The following is a 20,919-nucleotide window of genomic DNA, read 5'->3' as shown; positions in this document are numbered from 1 at the left end:
GGACCATCTCCAGGCAGTAGCAAGACATAGTAGTGACCACTGCGTCGTTATGATTGCTTGACTGTTTCCATCTTAAAGGGCCATTTCCAGTTGCTTGCTTTTTCTTCACATCTCCTACTTTGCAGATGAGATTTGAAAAGTTTATTCTCAGAAAGGGAACATAATTCTTCTGTATTTTATAAAAAAATCTTTGAATTGCTTTCAAATACCTGAGGAATATTGGGAAGAGGAGGAAGGAAGAAGAGGGAAACAATTCTTTGTTTAAAACAAAAAGAGGAAAAAACTCTTTCACCTTTTAGAGTAAAGCTTCAATGCCTCAGCAGAAGTTCTTAGAAACAGGAGAACCCAGTCCCCTGCCTCAGGCATGTTCAGTTCTTCATGAACGCTGGACTGAGTTCACAGCGCCTACCTCCTCGAGGTGTCTTTCACTGGTCAAGAAGAAACCAGAAGCACGGTGGATCTGCTTCTATGGGAGTTGTTTAGCACATAAATTTGTGTCCACTGGCAAAACTGAGGTGTTCCATTTATTACTTGTTTTTCCCTTGCTGAGGATTACAAGTGCTTGGTAATGATGTCTGGTGCTACTGTGCAGAAATCTGTTTTACAAAGCACATAGCATTTTGAATACTGTGTTTTCAAATAGTTTTCTCTTGTGATGTGACTTCTAAGTGATTTCTGTTCCACTTCCCATTCAGTTCTTGGGAAGAACAAGTTAGTTGTTTGACAAAACAGGGCATGAAAGAGAAATTCAGCATACCTAGTACCAATCACTGCCACATTAACATGGAAATTAGCTGTCTTTCTGTGCTGTGAGAGCAGCAGGTGGGGTATGCACTGCGTATCCCCAGCAGACTGCCCTAGTCTGGCTTCCGTGCAGTCCCTACTGCAAATAATAGCTGACTCTTCCATTTGGGATACCTCTTTCCGAGGACTTATTGACCCTATCGATATGAATATGTGCAATAGTTCAGTATGAAAGACCCGATCTCTTAATTGATAATATTTGATAAAGGAAGTGAAATGGGAGAATATGAATGTAATGTAATCTTGGTGCCAGTAAGGAACACTATTCATGTGCATTTGGCCTGCTATGACTAGTAGTACATATGACTAGTAGTGATGTACGGCCAACCCTATTTAGTTATCCACAGTTGCTTCTCTTGGAAAGCAGCAGTAAGTTTTGGGAACTCAGACTGCAGTTACAGTGACCCAGCGGGTGAGGAGTCTCACTGTGGACTTGCAGTTGATCATGTTGGCAAAAGCCAACATGCTACATCCAAAGAATTTCTGTTTCTCATGTTCCTCAACTCTGGCTGGCTTCTCTTTTGCCTACAGCGCTGGAGTTTGTTCACAAGAGATTCTTTTCTGGTCAATTACTTCCAAAAAATAAATGTGTCCATATTTTTTCCATGTATCATCATTGAATGTGCTCATAACCATAAAGAATTCAGACACCCTGTGACAGTTGTGTATAGTGAGAACAGTAAATGTGAATATGACTTTTTAGAATTGCTAGTAGTAAAATTTCGTCCATTTCACAAACTTTCCATCTTGCAAATTACAGAGGAAAAAAATATTCATTTGTGATAGCATAGTAGAAAGCTATTTATATAGTTCACCTCTTCTCCATTATGCTTTATTCACTCTGACCAGCTATGGCATGAAACCACATGGGAAAAGAGGAGGGAGACAGTCCCTTTGCCAAGGGAACTGACAGAAAAAGGCATGAAGTGAACAGAGTCTGTAAAGGTGTCAGAAGCCAGAAAGTTTGTCCTGGTAATTTTTCTCCTCTCTCCATTTTGTCAAAGAGCTATAAGTACAAGGATCTTAGTAGTCATCTCTAACTGAGCCCAGACTTAAAAAAAACTTGATATGTGACTGCTGGGAAGATTTATGAGATTTATGAAATTTAAGGAGTAATTCCTTTCAAAGACAACAATGATAGGCCAAATTTATAATGTCCCTCACTTTTATTTTCATGGGACTGGGAAACAGACAATACAGGTTCTAACTCCAGCCCTCTAACAGACCTCCAACATGATGATGATGAAATCACTCACCCTCTTCAGGCAACACCCTGGCTTCACTGAGTTCTTGGGGCCAGAATTTCAATTCCTGTATTTCACATGGAGAGAAGCAATGATCAAATGCATGTCTCACCTGAAGAGAAATACTGCAAACTACCCAGAAAATTCAAATGTATTACAGAACAGCAAAACCGTGTTGGCTAAAAATACACAAGAAAATTTAGAAAGGAAAATCTGATAAGGTTCTTCTGTGTTCCTCACACTTACTCTTCCTGTTCAGAGTGTGCTGTATATGTAAATTCTTCACCACTATGTGCTTGATTCCAATAGGACACACTCCTGAAAACTGTAGTTTTATTATTCAGCTTAATTCACTGACCTCTACAACAAAAGAGAAGCAACTTATACACCCTCTCTGTTTTTAATTGTCCTGGGAATCAATTTGTCATGTAGAATCATCTATTCATTCACGCTACAGCAGTTTCTTTAAAAAAGGATTTTTGCCATTTGCAGATACCAGGATCCAGCTCATTTAGCAGTAGCTCATTTCCCCCTGCTTCACGTTATGCCACAGAAATGCTCAAAGGAGAAACGTTGTCAGCACTTGTGGGTGCCCACTTCTCGAGGGAGACTCCTAGGATCCATAGCAGAAAACAAAAGTCGATCCTTAGGACTTTGATTCCTGACAGCCAACAAGTTATAAGTCATATAAACAAACCAGCAGGAAACAAGACTCCTGCTTATTCCTACTTTCACCTGAGTTCATCTTCGTAACTGTAGTATTTTATAACTGACACTAGGAAATTTTACCTAGTTACTTTCAGACCATTGCTCCAATTTGTCAAATTAAGTTTTAATTTTAATGATGTCCTCCGGATCACTCACAAGACAGGATGAGACGTTCTGCAGTGATTAAGTCATTAATTTCTAGTTTATTCAAGACATTAAACATAACATTAAGACATTACACATAATATCACTTTCTATTTGAGCACTGCATTTAACTAAGAAGAACAGGTTTTGGCCAGCTCTAGAAGGACGAGCCTGGAGGAGTGTTTCTCCAAATTGCAGTCGCTGCAAATAACAGAAAAGCTCACAAAAAGTCTTTGGTTAAAATTTTGATTTTTTTTTTTTTTTTTCCTCTGAGTCTAATATTCAGACTAGAGACTAGACTCTATGATCGGTTCTGACACTGACCAAACTGGGTATTTTTTTGAGATTTTCATTAGTGGCTTTAAGATTTTGGCTTTTGGCTTCAAATGTGCAGCTCTGTCCAAAATATTATTTTCATGCTCACTGAATATGATATATAAATCGTCAGTTAACTGCCAAACAGTGACAGCTCCTGATAGCCCAGCTCAATGATGTCTAGAGACTTTTTTGGCGCATTCATCTTCTGTGGACCCAATCCAGGGTAAATTCTGAAACACCACAACTTCCCCTCTGAACAAATAAGATAGCGTTGGTTATCTTCTACCCTTCTGGACACTGCTGAAAGGCAGGACTTGCCCACACCTCATTGCATTCCAGTGGCACACCTACACCAGCCTTGCAAAGCCCTCGCTATGAATCACACGTGCAATTGGCACCTCTCCTCCGACAAGAGAAGCAGTATAGCCCAACCCAAGCACTTACCCGCGCTCTAATCGTCCATTTCAATAGTTGTGTGATTTGTCACTGGAACTTGGCATAATACCCAGAGTGCATCATCTGACATCAGTTATTTTTCCACATTGACAGCCAAATGGATACTTATGTGTACACTGAGACAGAGGGAGGGAGGGAGAGATTCAGGCTTCAAAGAGTTAATTTAAAGCAGCTTCTTTGCCGCAGTGTTCTGTGTTATCAATCTTCCTTTAGTTTTCTAAGTAGCCTTTTAATCTCTGCATTTCTACTCAAAGATCAAAGCCTTCCTATTTCTTAAACAGCTAACCTTACATTATGGTTAATCCATGGAGAGCCAGGTTTTGTAAGAGAGCCATATGTGGAACAACCTGCAGGTTCTTGGGCAAATACCCAAAATTACAACACCTCTGAGGAAGGCTGAGCTGACTTTGTGGCTGAACTGACTTCAGGGAAGCTAGGAAAGGTGTCAGGGCAAGCAGGAAAACCTAACCACTTGTTAAAAAGAACTTGAACAGGGTTTCATGAGGCATGTCAGGATGTTCAAATTGTGTTGAGATGACTACATCGGAGGAAGTCCTTTTTTAAGGTTAGCACAGAAACATCTCTCCCCAAAGTCATTTGCTTATGGAAAAAAAGGAGTTACAGCAAAGAGCAGAGATCCCAAGTGGGGGAGGGTAAATTCAGAAATCTGCGTTATTTCAGAAAGCATGAAAACTGTACATCTTTCTGCACTTGAACTATTCATACTCATTGTATGAGTAATCTTTGCACAGATGTTTCAGAAATACTTTTAGCCTGGGTAGGATATGAGTGCAAAAGAAAAAGGCTTTTAGCTTGTTTGGTGGCCAAAACAAAGAAAAGCTAAATTTGTCTGTTGATTATTTAACCCAGTCAAATACTGGGTTAAAAAATATTTAAAGTGTATTCAGTGTTCCTGGTGCAAAGTATTAGTTCAGCTCCTGCTGAGCAAAGCACACCATACATTAACAGATAATACCAAAACTAATACAGCAAACCCTTTAGTATGTGGATAACCGAACTGTTAAGTCACTGCTGTATCAGATCTAATCTAGAAGCCCTCTTTCTGTATCATTAAGGCACTGCACAGAGATTTCAGTTGCTCTTGTCTGGTCTTACTCAGGTTTTGACCTAAATGATACAGTAAATTGACAGGGCACCTGGAGAAAAGCTGGCACCAGTGCTCACTGCAACTCCTAGGGATCACAGAAAACTTTGCCTGCTAGTGCTGTTGCTCTGCACAGTTCAGAAATGTTACAATTCAACAGCAAAGGACTGAGCTATTAGGTTGAACGTTTTTTTAACAGCATTTTCAATGCCTTGGTTTTTTTCCAGAATTCACCAGAGTTAAGCCAGCATGAAATTCTTGGTTCATTGCTTGCTTTCTCATAGTACTTTGAGGGAATAACATCTGAATCTAGAAAACAAGAAAATAAAATTTTACTCCTACATGTTCTTTAAGGGTATGATCCAGATCTATTGACTTTAGTGTAAACTCTGCCTGTCTTTAAAAGGTTTAATTCAAGCTTTTTAAAATATTTTTTTAAAACATGTTTGTAACAACAACAAATCAATAAAAAAATTAGGAAAAATGAAGCTCTCTATTGATTTCAGCAGAGGGAACCACCATAAGATCCTTAATGATCTCCCTACATGTTTATTCATAAAGTATGTCACAGTGGGAACATGCTAGATGACTTCCAAATTTAAACTGGTTAGAGATCCTTTCAGGGGTTCCTGGTTATTATCTGTACGATCTCACCAAAACAGATGATGTAGTATCAATAGTAATGGAATTATCAGTTAATAGATTACTATTGAATTGTCAGGACAGCAGGTTATATTCTTCTCGAGAGAATAATTTAAAGTGTATTGTTCAAGAATTTTTCCAATGAAAATTAAAAACATGTAATCTCTATTCCCAAACTGAACGAGAAAATACTGCAAATGCAGCAACTATTATAGTATACTCAAGACATACAGAGATTGGACAAAATAGTGCATGAGCCATAGATGATCAATACAATAGCCTAAGTGATTATAAAAAGCTGGCTTCCCCATAGTTCCATTTAAATATACAATCAGAACCATATTTTTCCTGGCTTATCTCCCTTTTCTCTTTCTCCATCTTTTTCTCCCCTTTTCTGTCTTATCACTGAAGAAGGTGGTGAAAAGAGAACAGAAGGAGAAGAATATTGGAAATTATTATTTTGACGCAAAAAAAAGGTTAAAAAAATTGCAATGTTTTTAGAGAATCATTTTCTAGGAATCAGTCTTTTAGAAGCAGGTGTGTCACTGGGCAGGCTCTGCAGTCAAAGAATTCTGAGACCCTTGGAGAAGCAGCATTATAGAAGTAGCTAAGAGAAAGGATACCTTGATATATGTGCTTATATACATATCATCTGGTTACATAAAGACCTCTATGTCTTATTTCCAAAAGATAGGATAAAAAAAAGTTAAAAGAAACATTCCCATAACATTAAGAAGTCGTTGCCTTCCTCATGGAACATCATAACTGATGAAGCAATTAAGTTTGAAACATTTTAAAATACTTTTGGTCAAATGCATTTGTGCTAAATGACTTCACTCTGACAAAGATCTATTCCTACTCATAAAGACAGTACTCATCTGTACTTCATTTTCAAACAGGCTTTTTCAAGAAATGCTTCGTACTGCAGAGCACAAGATGATGAATATCGCTTAGAAGTTACGACTCCTTTGCAGAGGGTTGACTTGTTCATGGGCCAATTCAACAGTGTCCTGTTAACTTCGATATCTGTCTTCACCAAAGGGAACCTTACTGTCGCTAATCTGGGAACTTCGGAGGGCCGCTTCATGCAGGTAAATATTACTATGACACCTTCACAATTCACTCAGCATTTTAAGTGTTTACATGGGCTTTGTGGTTTGGAGCAATGGTTTTTGGAGCAAATTCTACCATGATCTCTACTTAGTCCAGCTGGCTCAGTTCACAGAGCAGTTTTGGTCCATACAAACTAGATTTCTTTCAAAGGAAACTAAACTGAAAGCTCTGTCTTGGATACATAACAAATATGCTCCAAACTCAGATGGGGCAGAAATGTCCAAAACAGTGACTGATTCTTCAAACGGCTTCAGATATACACTTCATATGGGCGTTTGTCTACAGGATCAGATTAAACCTAGTTCAATGTAAAATGCCAAGACAGTTTATAATGTAGAAGCAGGAGCCTCAGCATTAGTTGTTTCTATATACCAATCCACTCCTCTGGCACCAAATTACTTGCTAATGTACCCATAGTCTATGACTCACAGCTGTAGAATTGAGATTAGCTCTTCCTCCAACTACTTTCAAGTTTCTCTGAGTGCATCTTGGATTTTCAGGCTCTTGCTCATTCCCGTCTCACTCTGTTCTTCTGGACAGCAATTCTTCCTGTCCTAAACCAGGTTTTCCGTAATAAGTGGTAAATCACCCTCTTGAGAAGTCTGTCTCCCTCCACTGAGTACATAACTAATCTAGACAGGTAAATTATACTATATGACTTCTTTGTAGGTGACTAATGAAATAAATCTAACCCACAGAGCCAACAGTCTTTTAAAAACTTGGCAGCCAAAATCAAACATCAGAAAGCAAAATACTTTGAAAGCACCAAGGGCTCTCGCTGTTCACCCATTTTATTTCAAGCACTGTCATCCTGCAATGACCACCTTGGAGACCTTGGCTTCTCCAGCTGCTACAGTGTCCAGCCTGGATGTGCATCTCAGCCTGGATCCCTCTTGCACCCAAGGACCTCTGTCCTTTTACTCTGCCAGTATTACTTGTTTTCTAGTGGGCTTCCTGAAGTATTGGCAGTCTTTGGCCCTTCTTGCTCTCTAGGCTGCAGAGAGTCATCAAAGTCAGTAGTGTTGTCCCCCAACCATCATTAACTGAAACCCGAGGAGAAGGCCATCAGTTGCTGTGTCCTTGCAGTGTTCCCGCTTCCCATAAACTTCCATTAGAAAATACTTGGGCAGATGTAACTGTTCATAAAAACAAGCCTTCCCTTTCTTCTCTCCCTTCCCCTCATTCTCTGTCCTTACCACATGCAGTAAGTAGGGCTACATACTGTCCCCCGTACATGCACCCTGTCTGGACAAAGGGAATCCTATACCTCCACTTCTGTCTTCTGTACAGACTGGACACAGAACCTGCCCCATAATGCAAAATCCATAATGCTCCTACAGGGAAGGAGGTCAAAGTGATTTACCACAAAGGACAGATGAAAAACTGGAGAAAATCATGATTCTCTTTCCTCCTAAAAGATAGGAACTTAACAAAATGTTCAATGACAACCCTGCCAGTTTTACCTGAACTTCCCATGATGACCTTGGTAACTTTAAGCTGCAGTTTGTCTTCAGCGCAGGAAAGGCAAATGCTAAGAGCACAGGACCAACCTACGTTCTGTTCTTAAATGTAGATGCTGGTTCACGCAGCGAACATGAGCAATTTGTTTAACCTTTCTGAAGCCATTTCCTTATCTACAAAATACAGTTAATAACAACTACTGTCTTACTCGCAGCATTTCTTTTGGGCTGTCACAAAGCTTTTAGGGAGGCTTGGTGGAAAGCACAAGGCAGCATTATTTTTATTTGTAACATTCTTTAAATTATTCATTCAAGTTCTGCACCACACACTTCATTCAGACGTTTGCCCAACTCAAGGAACAATTAAGATATTTCCAGAATACATTTCCCATTCCACGTTCAGTTACAAATCAAAAGAAAGGCTATTGTGTAAACTGCACATTGCCATTAGCAGAAATATTCTCATCATTGAATTAGATTGGTTTGAGCTACAGGGGGAAGTCAGCATTGGGCTCATATTGTAATAAATAGGAGCTCTTTCTTTGAGGGTTTGGTGCAACCAGCAGGAGAATAAGCATACTGACTACCTTTAATGACACTACCTCCAAATAAAAAGGTTAGAATTTGTTTTGCCTTTAAATGATCTTGGAAGGGATACTAGGTCTATAGGATACAGCAGACACAGCTTTTTGCAGAATTTAATGTTCACTTACATTAAATCTTTTTTTTTCACTAATAGTTATCTAGGAAGTGCTTTCAAACATGTTCATTAGCAAATGCCCAGCTAAAGCAGATTTGCAGTGTTTCTATGGAAATATAGCTATTAACTGCAATGAGATGGAGATCATTAAAAATTGAGCTATTAAATGACCATTACTGAAGTAAAATGGGTTAAAAAAAATCAGGATAATCTAACAATGACTTAATTTATCAAAAAGATATCCCCAAACACTTCCCCACATTTTTTAGCAAAGAAATGTAATGATGTTCTCTTTTGTTTCATTCACAAATCTACTTGAACATATGGCAAAGAATCCTCAGTTTTTCACTTATTACATACCTCACTTTTGCACAGTTATTTGCACTCATATTTTTAGCTCTTTGTACATTCAAATATTGAATTTTCCTATGCAATCCCCTTGTAACTTGTAGCTATTCAGAATTGACTATATCCTTTCAGAGACAGGTATGCTTTCGGAGAAAATTAGTTGCAAAATTCTACCTATCAGGGAATCTGTTTTAAAACTGGTTATATTGTATTAATATCTTGCAAACATTTTCATGCTAGCTCTTCAAAAGCAAAAGAAAAAATATTCATATATAGGTTTCTAAAATTAGAAAATCAGCTCAGCCCTTCCAGTGAATCCAGTTCATCTTGTATCCTCTTTGAAATACCAAACCTTACCATATTTAGACAATTTAGTTTGTGACATAAATTTCAGCACTAGCAGTCATCCGTGAGATTAAAAGAAATCATAGTACAGTACCTCTGTCTCTGACAACCACACCCTGAAGCACCCAAATATGAAACAGCTTGGTGAAAGTAATGAACATTTAATTCACATTTTTGCTGTATTAATTTAGGGTTTCCTTTAATTGTTATGAAACATATTGTGGGGAAAAAAAAAAAAAGATGTTTAAAACATAGCGATGATGTCACCTAAATTGAATTGAAGCTCCAAGCCTGTGCTGTGGAAGCCAGTAGGTACAGCAGCAAGCTATTGATGTTCAAACTGAGAGAAATTTATTTGAAAATGTTTCTCATATTCTCCCATTATACTTGCTTATACTTGATCAGCAGCCAACCACTTGACTCCCCTTCTTTTCTTATTTCCCTTTTCTTGCCATCTTTCCATCTCCTTTTCCATTTCTGCTGCTCATCACTTTATGCCTTCCTACCGCCTCCTCATCTCTTATTTCCATCTCCATCCATTTTTCTCTCTTTACCACACAACTATAGCACAGCATTGCTGCAGAAGTCAACAGAAGGTTTAACATGTAGTTTCTGAGAACAAAGTTTTTCCTTCTGTAGGTGGTGGCTATCTGATTCTGGGGTTTTGATGTTTTTAGAGACATATCACGATGAATAGTTCCTATCTTTACAAGTGATTCCACTGAAGCTTATGGCATTACCCATCAGAACCGTGCTAATGACCCAACTCAGAATATAACCTGTATTTCTCTTATTTAAAACAAGTCATCTGAGGAGCCAATAATATTCAGAATGCAAAAGTAGGTATGTTTTATCCAACCAAGGAATAGTCACCTGTTGTTTTCTGTTTGTGCTTTTAGTTTGATTAAATAGAATTACTCACTTAAATAGCTCTGGAAAACGCTAATACTAGAAAGGAAATACAGCCTCCTTCACTAAATGTTTATTTTTTTCAGCCAAAATCTAAAACTAAAATAAAATCGATCTGGATGGTCCAAATACAGAAGATTCATGAGTTCTTTTAAGGAGGATAATTGAGGCCAGGAGGTGAATTCCAAAGCTCTCCTGGAGAGTAATTGCAGCCCATTGACATACTGAACATGTTTTGGCTGCATCAGAAATGTTAAATCTTTATTTGGCTGTGAATAGATTGGAGTTTGTAGTTTACCAAATATTGTGGAGTTTCTGTTACAAAACAGAGCAGTAATAATTTTTCCAAGACAGCTGACATGCATGAGACAGAAAAGAAAAATGGTTTTACTTCCTTCCTAAGCTGGAGCCTGACAACAAGCTTTTTTCCCCCTCTTCTTTTTTTTTTCTGTTGAGAAGTTGCAGCTGTTTCGGCCTTTCTTATTGTGCTTGTTTTCAGAGTGTGACTGGGAACACAAGCTGAAAGTACAGCTGTTGGGTGCAAAGTGAATCAGGTATTTCACAGTGGTTATTTGATTAGAAAACAGCACCCAGTCACACTGCTATAGTTGAGGAATCAGATTTTCAGCTGGTGTAAAGCAGCTTTACTCTGCTCAAGCCAAAGAAGCCCTGCTGAAAATACAACTCACAACTGCAAAAGACACTTTCATTACTAGCCAGTATTTTGGGAAATTATAGTTTGTCAACCCTACCCCAGCCCCCCATGATAAATTGAGATAAAATATCTTGCTCAGGTCCAAGGTGATTTTTTTTTTTTTTCTGCCTGGAGCTTGGTATTATTTCAGAGAGTGACTTCTGAGTGATGAAGAAAAGAGCAAAGTTCTTCAGGAAGGGGAAATCTTTCCGATAGCTCTGGGGACAGTGGGATATGGGAAAGTTTTACAAGATTTATTCTGAAAAGCTCACATTTGGTCTGGCCTTAACAATGAACAAGAGATTGGTGCCCTTGATGTATACTTGGCATAATGCTATGTTTGGAAGCAGAATACTGCGTGTGGTCCCTACACTTGAAGATGACCTTACCGAGGTAAAGCCCAAGCAAATGCACTGCTTATTGGTGACCTTCTTGAGAAAGAGAGGGATAGAGAGGTTTCACTGTACATTTTACAAATACTATGGGTAACCACTCTCTTTAGATGCAATTTTGGCAGCAGGGCCATCTCATCCTTCTGACTGTACCAGTGAAACTCAGTGCACAGTGGCTCAGCACTGCACTGGCTGTGGAGTGAGGAGCTCCCCCACATGCCCCCTCACCTTCACAGGACAGTAGCACATCCATACTGTTGCTTCTGGAGGTAAGGAAAAGGTCTTCCCATGGGTATACACACACCCTGAGATGCAGTCAGCCACATGCTGGCTGCAGTCCTGTCCAATCCAGCTGGACATGAGCCAGCTCTAGCTGAGAAGTCAAGCGTTAGCAAAACATGGTCTCTCACTCACATGTCTGAACAGTTTCTGGACTGAAAATGTCTTAGGGCACGAGAACCAAAGCATGATGGCACAGATAGATCTCCTTGGAATAGAGCACATCACACAACAGGGCACTCACCCTCCTCAGGGCCTCTCTGCACTTGTTAGACACAAAACAATACAGAATAATAATAAGTCTTATTCTAGGAAAGGATGCATGGGGTTAGACTAAAGCTTCCTATCTCTGGCAGGGGCTAAGATGGATAACAGAGAGGCATGGGGTAAGTAAAAGCACACAGCAATACCTCTTCCAATACCCTCCTGCTTCTGGCACTCAGTGGCCTGGAGATTCCCTGAGCTGGAAATTGCACCCGTATCTGGCATTTAATAGTCCTTTGCGGACTTCTTCTCCACCAATTTTGCTTATTGTTTTTTGAAATTATTTGTTGTTTTGTCCTCCATGGTATGCTGTGACAATGACTTCCATAATTTCATTCTGCTTTCAATGATGAAGAACTTCCTTTGGGGTTTCCTTAACCTGATGCTTTAGGGTTTCATTTGGTGCCCCTCATTCTGTCTGATGAGGAATAGGGACAGGGCTCTCACAGACCAATGATTTGGGAAATTTTCACATGCTGAGCATGAACCTGTTGGCTTTCACATCCAAGTAGACAGAACACTTGATAGTCACACTCATTTCCCAGGAATACTTACGATTAAAAACAAACAAACACCACCACCACCAAACATTAACACACATCTCATTTCCCTGAAAAGAGAGAAATTAGCATGTGTCATAGCTGCTTTCATAGATTACATGCCAGGGAACATAATGCATGCTACAGAAATTAGTATAGACAAAAATGATCACATCTGCTTTTCATTTGTAACTTCACTCAAGGGTTGGAAAAACTTGTCCCAGAATTCAGCAAGAAGAGAGCCAAGCCTTCAGCATTGCTCTCCTTTTGCAAACAGCAAAGTGGCAAGGTCTCACCACTCCAGCAATTGAGGCTCAAAGCCAGGGTACCTATCAGCAAAATGAGTTGACGCAGAGCAAAGAAATACAGAGCTTTGCATCTTTCAGCATGGTCATTCAAATCCAGTTTATACCAGTTGAATGGAAGCCATTTCAACCTTCAAATTGATCAAACTCCTTTTGATCTAGTTCCTGTCCCACTAGACAAATGTAGTTGTAACAAAACTCACCAGTGCAAGTGGCAAGCCATGTTGGAAGCAAGTGCGAGGAGGTCAAGAAATACATGAGCATGGACCTTAAACCTTACAGAGCCAGAAGGAGGAAAGAGTGATGGGATGCCCATGGAGTTATTGCAAGGGTTGTCCTCAGTGCCCGCTGCTGTCCTGCCTCTCTGGTCCAGCAATTCACCTGGCTTTTCAATATTGGCAGTCTGACCTACTTAAGGCTAAATGCAAACTATGCACACGTGCATTTGTAGGAATGTGAATAGTTGCAATCCTTCCCACTTTATCACTTTTAAACCAACAGAAAACTCTGGCAAACTCTTGATAAGTAACATTTTCATATCTTTTAACAGTTTTATAATAGCTGTTCTTTCTGTGGTAGAGAATGTATCTTGATGCTCTCAGAAAAAATATCGAATGTTGCATAATGCAAAATCCATATAGTCAAATTAAAATTAACACCTGGTGCCAAATAACTGTTTTGAGAGCACACATGTTTTAACATTCAGTTTGAGTACAAAAACTTCAGAGGAGATCCATTATACTCTCCATGGATTAGAATGATATACAGCATTTAGAGCTACATATGTGCCCTTTGCAAGGCTACGCTGCATATCCCAGGGCATTTGAGGCATTACACAATAAAGTTAACCCTGAGCCTATCTCTGCTGGGTAATGGCCTACACCTGCCAGACATCTAGGGAAAAAAATAACAATATGATACTTAGATGGGATTGCTTTTAGAAGGCCTCTCATTTTTGCAGAAGATATTTCAATATGTAGACAGTAACATTTGTAATTCAATCCTGCTGTCTAGCAGAACTGAGCATCAGAATGATTTTTAAAAGAAGCTGTTGCATGCTGTTTTTCAACTCAGTTATTACGGTCTTAATTTGCCATATTATGCATAAACAAATGTAGAGTCAAGTCTTCTTACTTAACATTAATACTAGCTGATGGCAATGAAAGAATATTTAAATGAATTATTTTAATGTTCATGGACCTAAGCAATCACTGACTTACAGTATAAAGGATATATTAATATATTAATTAACTGTTAATTAATTAATTAACTGTTGGCTATTATCTTCATGGATGCACTTTCAGCTATGCTGAAAGACCACATACTTTTTTGTTTTTCTCTTAAAAAGAGGGACATTGCTTTAAGAAGGATGTCTGGGGCTGTAGTTATTGATAATGAATGTGATTCTCCAAAGTGTTGTTTGTAAGAACATCAGAAGAGCCACATGAGTTTAAACGAAGGGTCCATCTAGTTCAGTGCTCTGTCTCCAGCAGTGGTGACAAGTGGATGCCTCGGGACTCAGGCAACATATGTAATAACTTCTGCTTCAAGCCTCCAACTATTTTCCATTCTGGGGACTTCCTGAGCTATTGGGTTTTGTCTGTTTAGCTCTTTCCATGTACATGTGGAGTTTCCCTTTGAATGTGTGTCCCTCTTACATTCACATCCTTTGGCAAGGAATCCCATAGGTCATCACATATTTCTAGGAAGTCTTACTCTTTTGTTTGCTTTGAACCTGACTCTCACTTTTGTCTTTTTATGGTGTTTAGTACTTTTATTAGAAGAGAGTAAATGGTCGGTCTCTACCCACTCATGATTCCGTATGCCTTTTTCATAGCATTTCCACACCTACGCTACTCAGTCGTTGTTCATTACAGCCTTTTGATCACCTTTGTTACCCTTCTCTGAACCTTTTCCCATTTTAACATACTCTTTTTGTGATGAGGCAACCAGAACTGCACAAAGAATTCAATGTTCAGGCAAGCCATGAATTTGTATGACATCAGGATGTTTTCTGATTTGTTCTCTAATCCTTTTCTAATAATTCCTAAGTTTTTATTTGGTTTTTTGACTGCTGCTGAGCAGTGAGATGATGTTTTCATGGAACTATCTATCATATACCGCTTTAAATTAATCTTCTTTGTTGTATTTTACCTGCCATTTTATTGCCTTGACATGCTGTCTTGTAAAGACCTTCTGCCATCCTTCACAGTCTGTCCTCATCCTTATCACCTTGAACACCTTCAGATCACCAGAAAACTTTGTCACAGGACTGCTCAACCACTTTTCCAACTAATTTCTGAGTATGTTGAACAGTATGGATCCCAGCACAGACACCTTGCGGAACACCTCTGGCGACTTCTCACTATTGCAAGGACTGAACATCTACTGCTAATGTTTGTTTGTTCTCTTTTAGTCAATTTTTATCTGTGCAAGACCTTCCCTCTCTCCTAACTGCTTGGGTGCAGGCACATAGATGTACTTTCATTTCTCTAATGCTCTGGAGAAATGCTTGGTTATTAAATTAATTATTAAAATGTAAAAAAAAAACCCGAACACCATCCCCCCCCAAAAAAAACCCCAAAAAAACAACAAAACCAAACCAGCGCTTTATAGTCTTTGTAAAGGTAAATCCTTCTGTAGTACTGAACCATTTCCATGGTAGATGTAGCCCCTGTATGGTGCTGTGTCCGTGGTAGATTAAAGTCACACTGTACGCATACCAGCCCAGTCCCAGGCAATAAAAATCAGAGTTTTCTGAGAAAGACACTGGAGTCCTAAGAAGCCTCTTCTTCCTGCTGTGGAAGCTGTCTTCAAATTGCCTTTTTCTTCAGGATTATGTTGGATAACGGTAAGATAGGATTTCAAGGACTGGGCTGACGCGTGCAAAAACCACACAGTTATATAGACCAAAAAGAGCATTTTTGCATCTAGTATCTGTTACAGCAGCACTGTAGGCTGTTAGATTAGTTCTAAGCAAACTCCAAACTTTTATTCCATAGTCCCAAATGAGTTAGGAAATGTAATTTGAGCTCCCTGTATGTCATGAGGTCAAAGGCTATTCACTTTGGCTTTGAGCAGGTGATTTGACTATCAGCGTCAGTAAAATAAAGGTCAGTCAGTGTTTAAAGTACGGAATAATTTTTCCAAGATTGTAGAGATGAAATCCAAATTTTCACGTATTGGTCTGAGGTTGCAATGCAGATGTGTTTAAAGGGTTAACATTGTGGCTCAATCAGAAAGAATGCTTGGCAATAAGAGGAAGCCTGGATTAATGATAGAAAAGAATTCTTAGCATTTTATAGCAGTGGGTATTCGAGATGAGACATGGCTAATGATCAACTAAAAAGGTATTTGCAGCTGTGGTGCTACCTCTCCCCATAATGCCAACATTAATCAAGCTTTTTCATGCAGCTTTGCAGTCCATTCTATTTTTCATTGTCCTGAATATAAAAACAGAGCTCATGCCCTAATACACTGAGTCAGAGACCATACTTCTGTGTCACCGAAAATGATCAGACCTTATTGATTTCTAAAAGCTGCACTTTCTGTAGTGTGAAACAAACCCATAGCAAAGTCTTTAACAAGGCCAGTTTCATTTTAAAGGAAAAAAAAACTCTTGCAACCCCAAGCTGTAAATACCTCTGGGACATGAAACACTTATTGCCATGAATTAACTGCTCATATATTTTATTTAAGTCTTGAATTACAACAAAACATCAGCTGTAATTACAGCATCTCTAAGTCTAGTTTTGGAGTCAGCCATCTTGTTGAAAGACCTTGGCAGTGCAAAAAGCCAGTGAAATCGTGTAAGTCAATGTCCTAGCTGTTCTGATGCTGCCTTCAGAGTCAGAAGAAAAGCTTCATTATAGTGAAAAATTAAACATTTGACATACAAGTTATTTCCAGAATGGCTTCAAGCTTTTTAAATAATGAACCCCATTGAATATCAACTTCTCAGCAAATGTTGATTATCTAAATTCCTTAAGTAAACTACACATGATGCAGCTTTTGAAACATGATCTTCCCTCATGTAAACAATCCTCTGCCTTTGTTGCCTGATGCTATCACATTTGGGTGCACATCCTTGTGGATTGCAGGCCCAAGCCTATAAAATCTTGCTATCGAATATCCACCCCAATCTGCAGATGCTTTATGCCTCTGCTTAACAGCCATGACTCATCCCATTAAAGTCAACAAAGTTACAGTAGTAAAGTTAAGCGTGTGTTTGCAGGAATAGGCCCAAATTCTCAGAAGTATTTAGGTAACTCAAGATGCAGAGAGATGACTAGTGGGGGAATTTCATACTGGTGTGACTAATCTCCCTAAGATCTCCTAAAATCAAGAGAGAGACCGGGGCAGGGGGGGGTCTTGCAAAGGGGTTTCAGGACAACTAAATTAGGCTCCTGTTTTGGAGCATCTTCCAAAGAAGTCTCCAGCTCTCCCTGTCCTTTAAAAGGTGCTTTGAGTGCTCTGTCCTGGACACCCAGCTCCCGCAGAAATCGGCAGGAGCCAGACCTCAAGGTGCTCAGCCACCTCTTGCAGGGAGCTTGTCTGCAGCCATAGCCGCCTCACCAGCTCTGGGAATCGAGCGCCGTGTACTTGGGGTTGTTCCGTAGTGCTGCTCACAGCGACGACCTGTGCCTTGCCATAGCTTTGCACTCTAATGGCCCCATGTGCATCAAGGCCAGATACTGTTGACACAGGGTAAAGTCTACTTTTCAAACCAAAGGACCGAAGTGAAAATAAATGGAAATATCTTCGACTTTTGAAGGCCTGGAGTTTTAAGATTCTTTTAAATAGACGATGTAAATAAAATTCTTCTTTCTTAAATGTACAGGGCTGACTAAATGACCCATCTTCATTTTTTATGGTTGATTTATAAATACCTGAAATTAAAGGACTAGAAAACATGCAATAACTCCTTCATATTTTAATAAATACGATGTATTTTGAGGATCCTCCAACAGCCATAATTTTGCTGTGTTAAATAAAGTAGATTTTATAGCGCTTTAATCAGATCATGATGGAACATTATGCAAAATATTATGCAATGTAATGCAAAGTAATTAATGCAAGCAGAGAAGTGGTAGGAATGTGAGACCGCTGAGCAGCATGCATTTGTGTCACACACTGCCTGCTGATTTTCCCAATTTCTTTCTTTCTTAGATAGTGGTTTCCCGTTCAGAACTCACAGCTCCACATGTCAGCTTTCAGCTAGACTCCCACCCCGTCTCTCCCCAAGTTGTTGTCGAGAATTCATTAGCAGATGATGGCTATACCCTGGTAGTGACTGGGAAAAAGGTGAGTGGTTCATAATCTGCTCCTTCTGTGCACTGTGTAAACCTGCTTCAGAGCAGCAACTTTCAGTAAGAGCAACTATTCACACTGCTGTTTTATGCTCTGCATCCTCCCAGCCTTGCCATTCCCTTGGGAACATTGGAGGGGCAAGTTTCCTCCAAGATTTCCCCACACACACACTAAACAAACCGACAGCCTAATATTGAGAAATGTTTAAATAATGTAAGAGCTGTGATATAAACCAACAAAAGCCAGGAAATGCAAATTTTAAGGCTGAAACCCTGTCCTTAATTCAAGTGTTTGCAAAGAAAAAACACACAATGGCTTAAGAAAAGAATGGTGCTCACAGTTTCCTGGCTTTTGTTGGTTTCTGTCATAACATTATAACTTTCTAAGGAGGGTTGTGTGTGCAAGAGTTACATGGGTGTGTTTAAAATTGGGAGTCAGTGTTCACAATAAGGCTTGAAAATTAGTTTAGCATGTAGTCTACAAAGGGTTAATAAAAGATGAAGAGCAGTCATAAATATGCTGTTGTCATAAGTAGATATGCATTGTAGAATAGGTTTAAAACATCAGCAGATAATATTACAGATAATCCTAAAGCATAATCGTAAGCAATAATTTGACCCTTTGATTCCGTAAGAATTTACAGAAATACATCAGCATTTAGTAAAGATGGTTATTAATCATTTACTAGAAATGTATGAGGTATTTATACGAGTAATCTTCAAGAAAATGTCCAAAATAAGTTTAAGAAAGGTACTGAAGTGTAAAGAAGTATGATGTACTTATATAGTAATGTAATTATATACTAATTTTAATATTTTGACGGAAAATAATTCTTATATATTTAGAGTGACTATTACCATAACTATCCTGATATTTTGAACAATATAAATTTTAATTCATGTTTTACTTATACTATAGGTTTTTGATGATAGATGTTAAAAAACAAGTACTTGGGCCGTCACATGCTGTAAGTGTGTCACAGATACTAATACAGCCTCGCCAAAGTTGAAATAGCCATCATGCCTATTTCTACAAACGTATGAACTAAGACATACTGAGATACACTGTTTTTTCCAAGAACTAGTGCAGAATTGGGAGGAGCGCACTGCTGTTTTCTTTTTCCATCAGCAAAAAATGCTATCTTGCTGTAAACACCAGATGCTGGTAGTAACTGTATATAACATTAAGATGCCTTTAGGGTTTCTCCCAAGCGAATTTAAAATCATGTCAGTTAAATTACTTATAAGATCCTATAATTACTGAGCTAAAGAGAAGCCGAACCGCGGCTTGCACGTCTGAAACCTGAGTAGCACCAGAGCGCGTTGCATAAATAGAGACTCTCCTTGCCGCTTACTGTATGTATTAAAAGGGTCTTTCCGTCGACAGATAACGAGGATCCCGCTGAAGGGGCCGGGCTGCCATCACTTCAGGTCCTGCAGCCGGTGCCTGCTGGCCCCTCCTTTCATGGAGTGCGGCTGGTGCAGCCAGCAGTGCCTCAGGTCTCCCGAGTGCCCCGGCGGCACCTGGACCCAGGAGACCTGCTTGCCTAGGGTTTATGAGGTAAAACAGTGGATTTCTCCTATTTATCTCTGAGGGAAGAGTGCCGTCTGCGCTCTGCGGACGTTTTCTGTTTATTTGTACGCAGTTATGATAAATGAAGCGTCTGCTCTCCTCGACTTCCCCTCGGCCTCAGTGTCCATAAAGCCTCTGGCTGGATGCACGTACTCTCCCCGAAGGCCGCGGGCTGAGGCGCTGACGGTGGACGGGTCCGGCTGCTCACCTCTCCTCTCAACGGGAGAGCCTCGGCCCTGCAGAGCACCCGTGGGGGGGAAACAACAGGGGTCTGAGCCAGCCCGGCAGGCGTCTGGCGGGAAAGGCCGGTCACAAAAGGGAGCACCCTTCCTCTCCGGCCCCTCTCGAAGCGGGGAGATGGAGGAAAGCACTTCCCGCCCACAGCCGCCACAGCCTGACCCGGCGCAGGAGGCCCCCGGCCCCCGCTCCTCAAAAGTCCCTCTCTTCCCTACCTAAGCTCTGTGACAGAGCTGTCAACCAAAACGCCACCCCGGGGGAGATGTTTTTTCCCCCGATATCCCCCCAGCCAGCTCCTTGTTCCCATGGGCCCACTCGCCCAGCCGGTAGCTGCACCCTTCCCCGGGGCAGGGGACAGCCAGAGGCCGCTGCCAGCCGGCCAGAGACCATCAGGGGTGTGCGAGAACGAAAACCGCACGGAGGAGGAGAGAGCCGCGCCGGCGCGTTCCTGTTTTAATTTAGCTATGGTTAACGCAGGGTTCGTACTGGCCGGCTGTAGGTGTAACTGGATCGTCCCGTGTGAAGTGTGACATGGCTGTGAAGGCGGAGGTTTATAGGGCAGTTAACGGACTAGAAAACTGAGGGAAGGACAAGCATAAAACTTTCTGGTAGCGCCTATACCCACTTGCTTTTGTTAGTGCATTTAAACTACGCCATGTAGTTAAAAAAACATTTTCCTTTATGGGCATGCAGCCCATAAACGACATGAAAATTCGACATGCTAAACTCTCAGAGAGAAAGGGAGACAAAAGGGGTTTTTAATTAAACACTATGTTTCTTTCAACCGGGCAGACGATTTCATGTGCAACAACTTTTTAAATGGCACACAGGCAAAACTGCTAATAATCTAGAAACAAATCTAGAAACACATGTTTACAGTGGGGTTTTTTTCTTTTCCATCTTCACCTTTCTGATACAAAATTTAGGACTAACACAGGCAAAATTCAATGAACAAACAATGAAGCATTATAGGAATCAAAACCAAAATGGATGGAAAGGGGGGGGGGGGGGGGGGGGGGGGGGTCGTTGGG

At 40.1% G+C, this 20,919-nt stretch overlaps 1 protein-coding gene across 2 annotated transcripts in view; it reads left to right on the top strand.

The window, feature by feature from the left end:
- Positions 1-20,919, top strand: part of MET (MET proto-oncogene, receptor tyrosine kinase) — a 69,191-nt gene that overhangs the window by 8,914 nt on the left and 39,358 nt on the right. For both annotated transcript variants that reach the window (XM_010573996.1, XM_010573995.1), the window contains exons 2-4: positions 6,321-6,512; positions 17,939-18,073; positions 19,466-19,639. In XM_010573996.1, the coding sequence (XP_010572298.1) occupies positions 6,321-6,512; positions 17,939-18,073; positions 19,466-19,639 (501 nt within the window). The remainder of the gene's footprint in view (positions 1-6,320; positions 6,513-17,938; positions 18,074-19,465; positions 19,640-20,919) is intronic.

Source organism: Haliaeetus leucocephalus, unplaced genomic scaffold (assembly GCF_000737465.1).
Source record: "Haliaeetus leucocephalus isolate CR32 unplaced genomic scaffold, Haliaeetus_leucocephalus-4.0 Scaffold406, whole genome shotgun sequence".
Taxonomy (NCBI): Eukaryota; Metazoa; Chordata; class Aves; order Accipitriformes; family Accipitridae; genus Haliaeetus; species Haliaeetus leucocephalus.
Note: the sequence above shows the minus strand (reverse complement) of the source record. Positions and strands in the feature narration are given on the sequence as shown.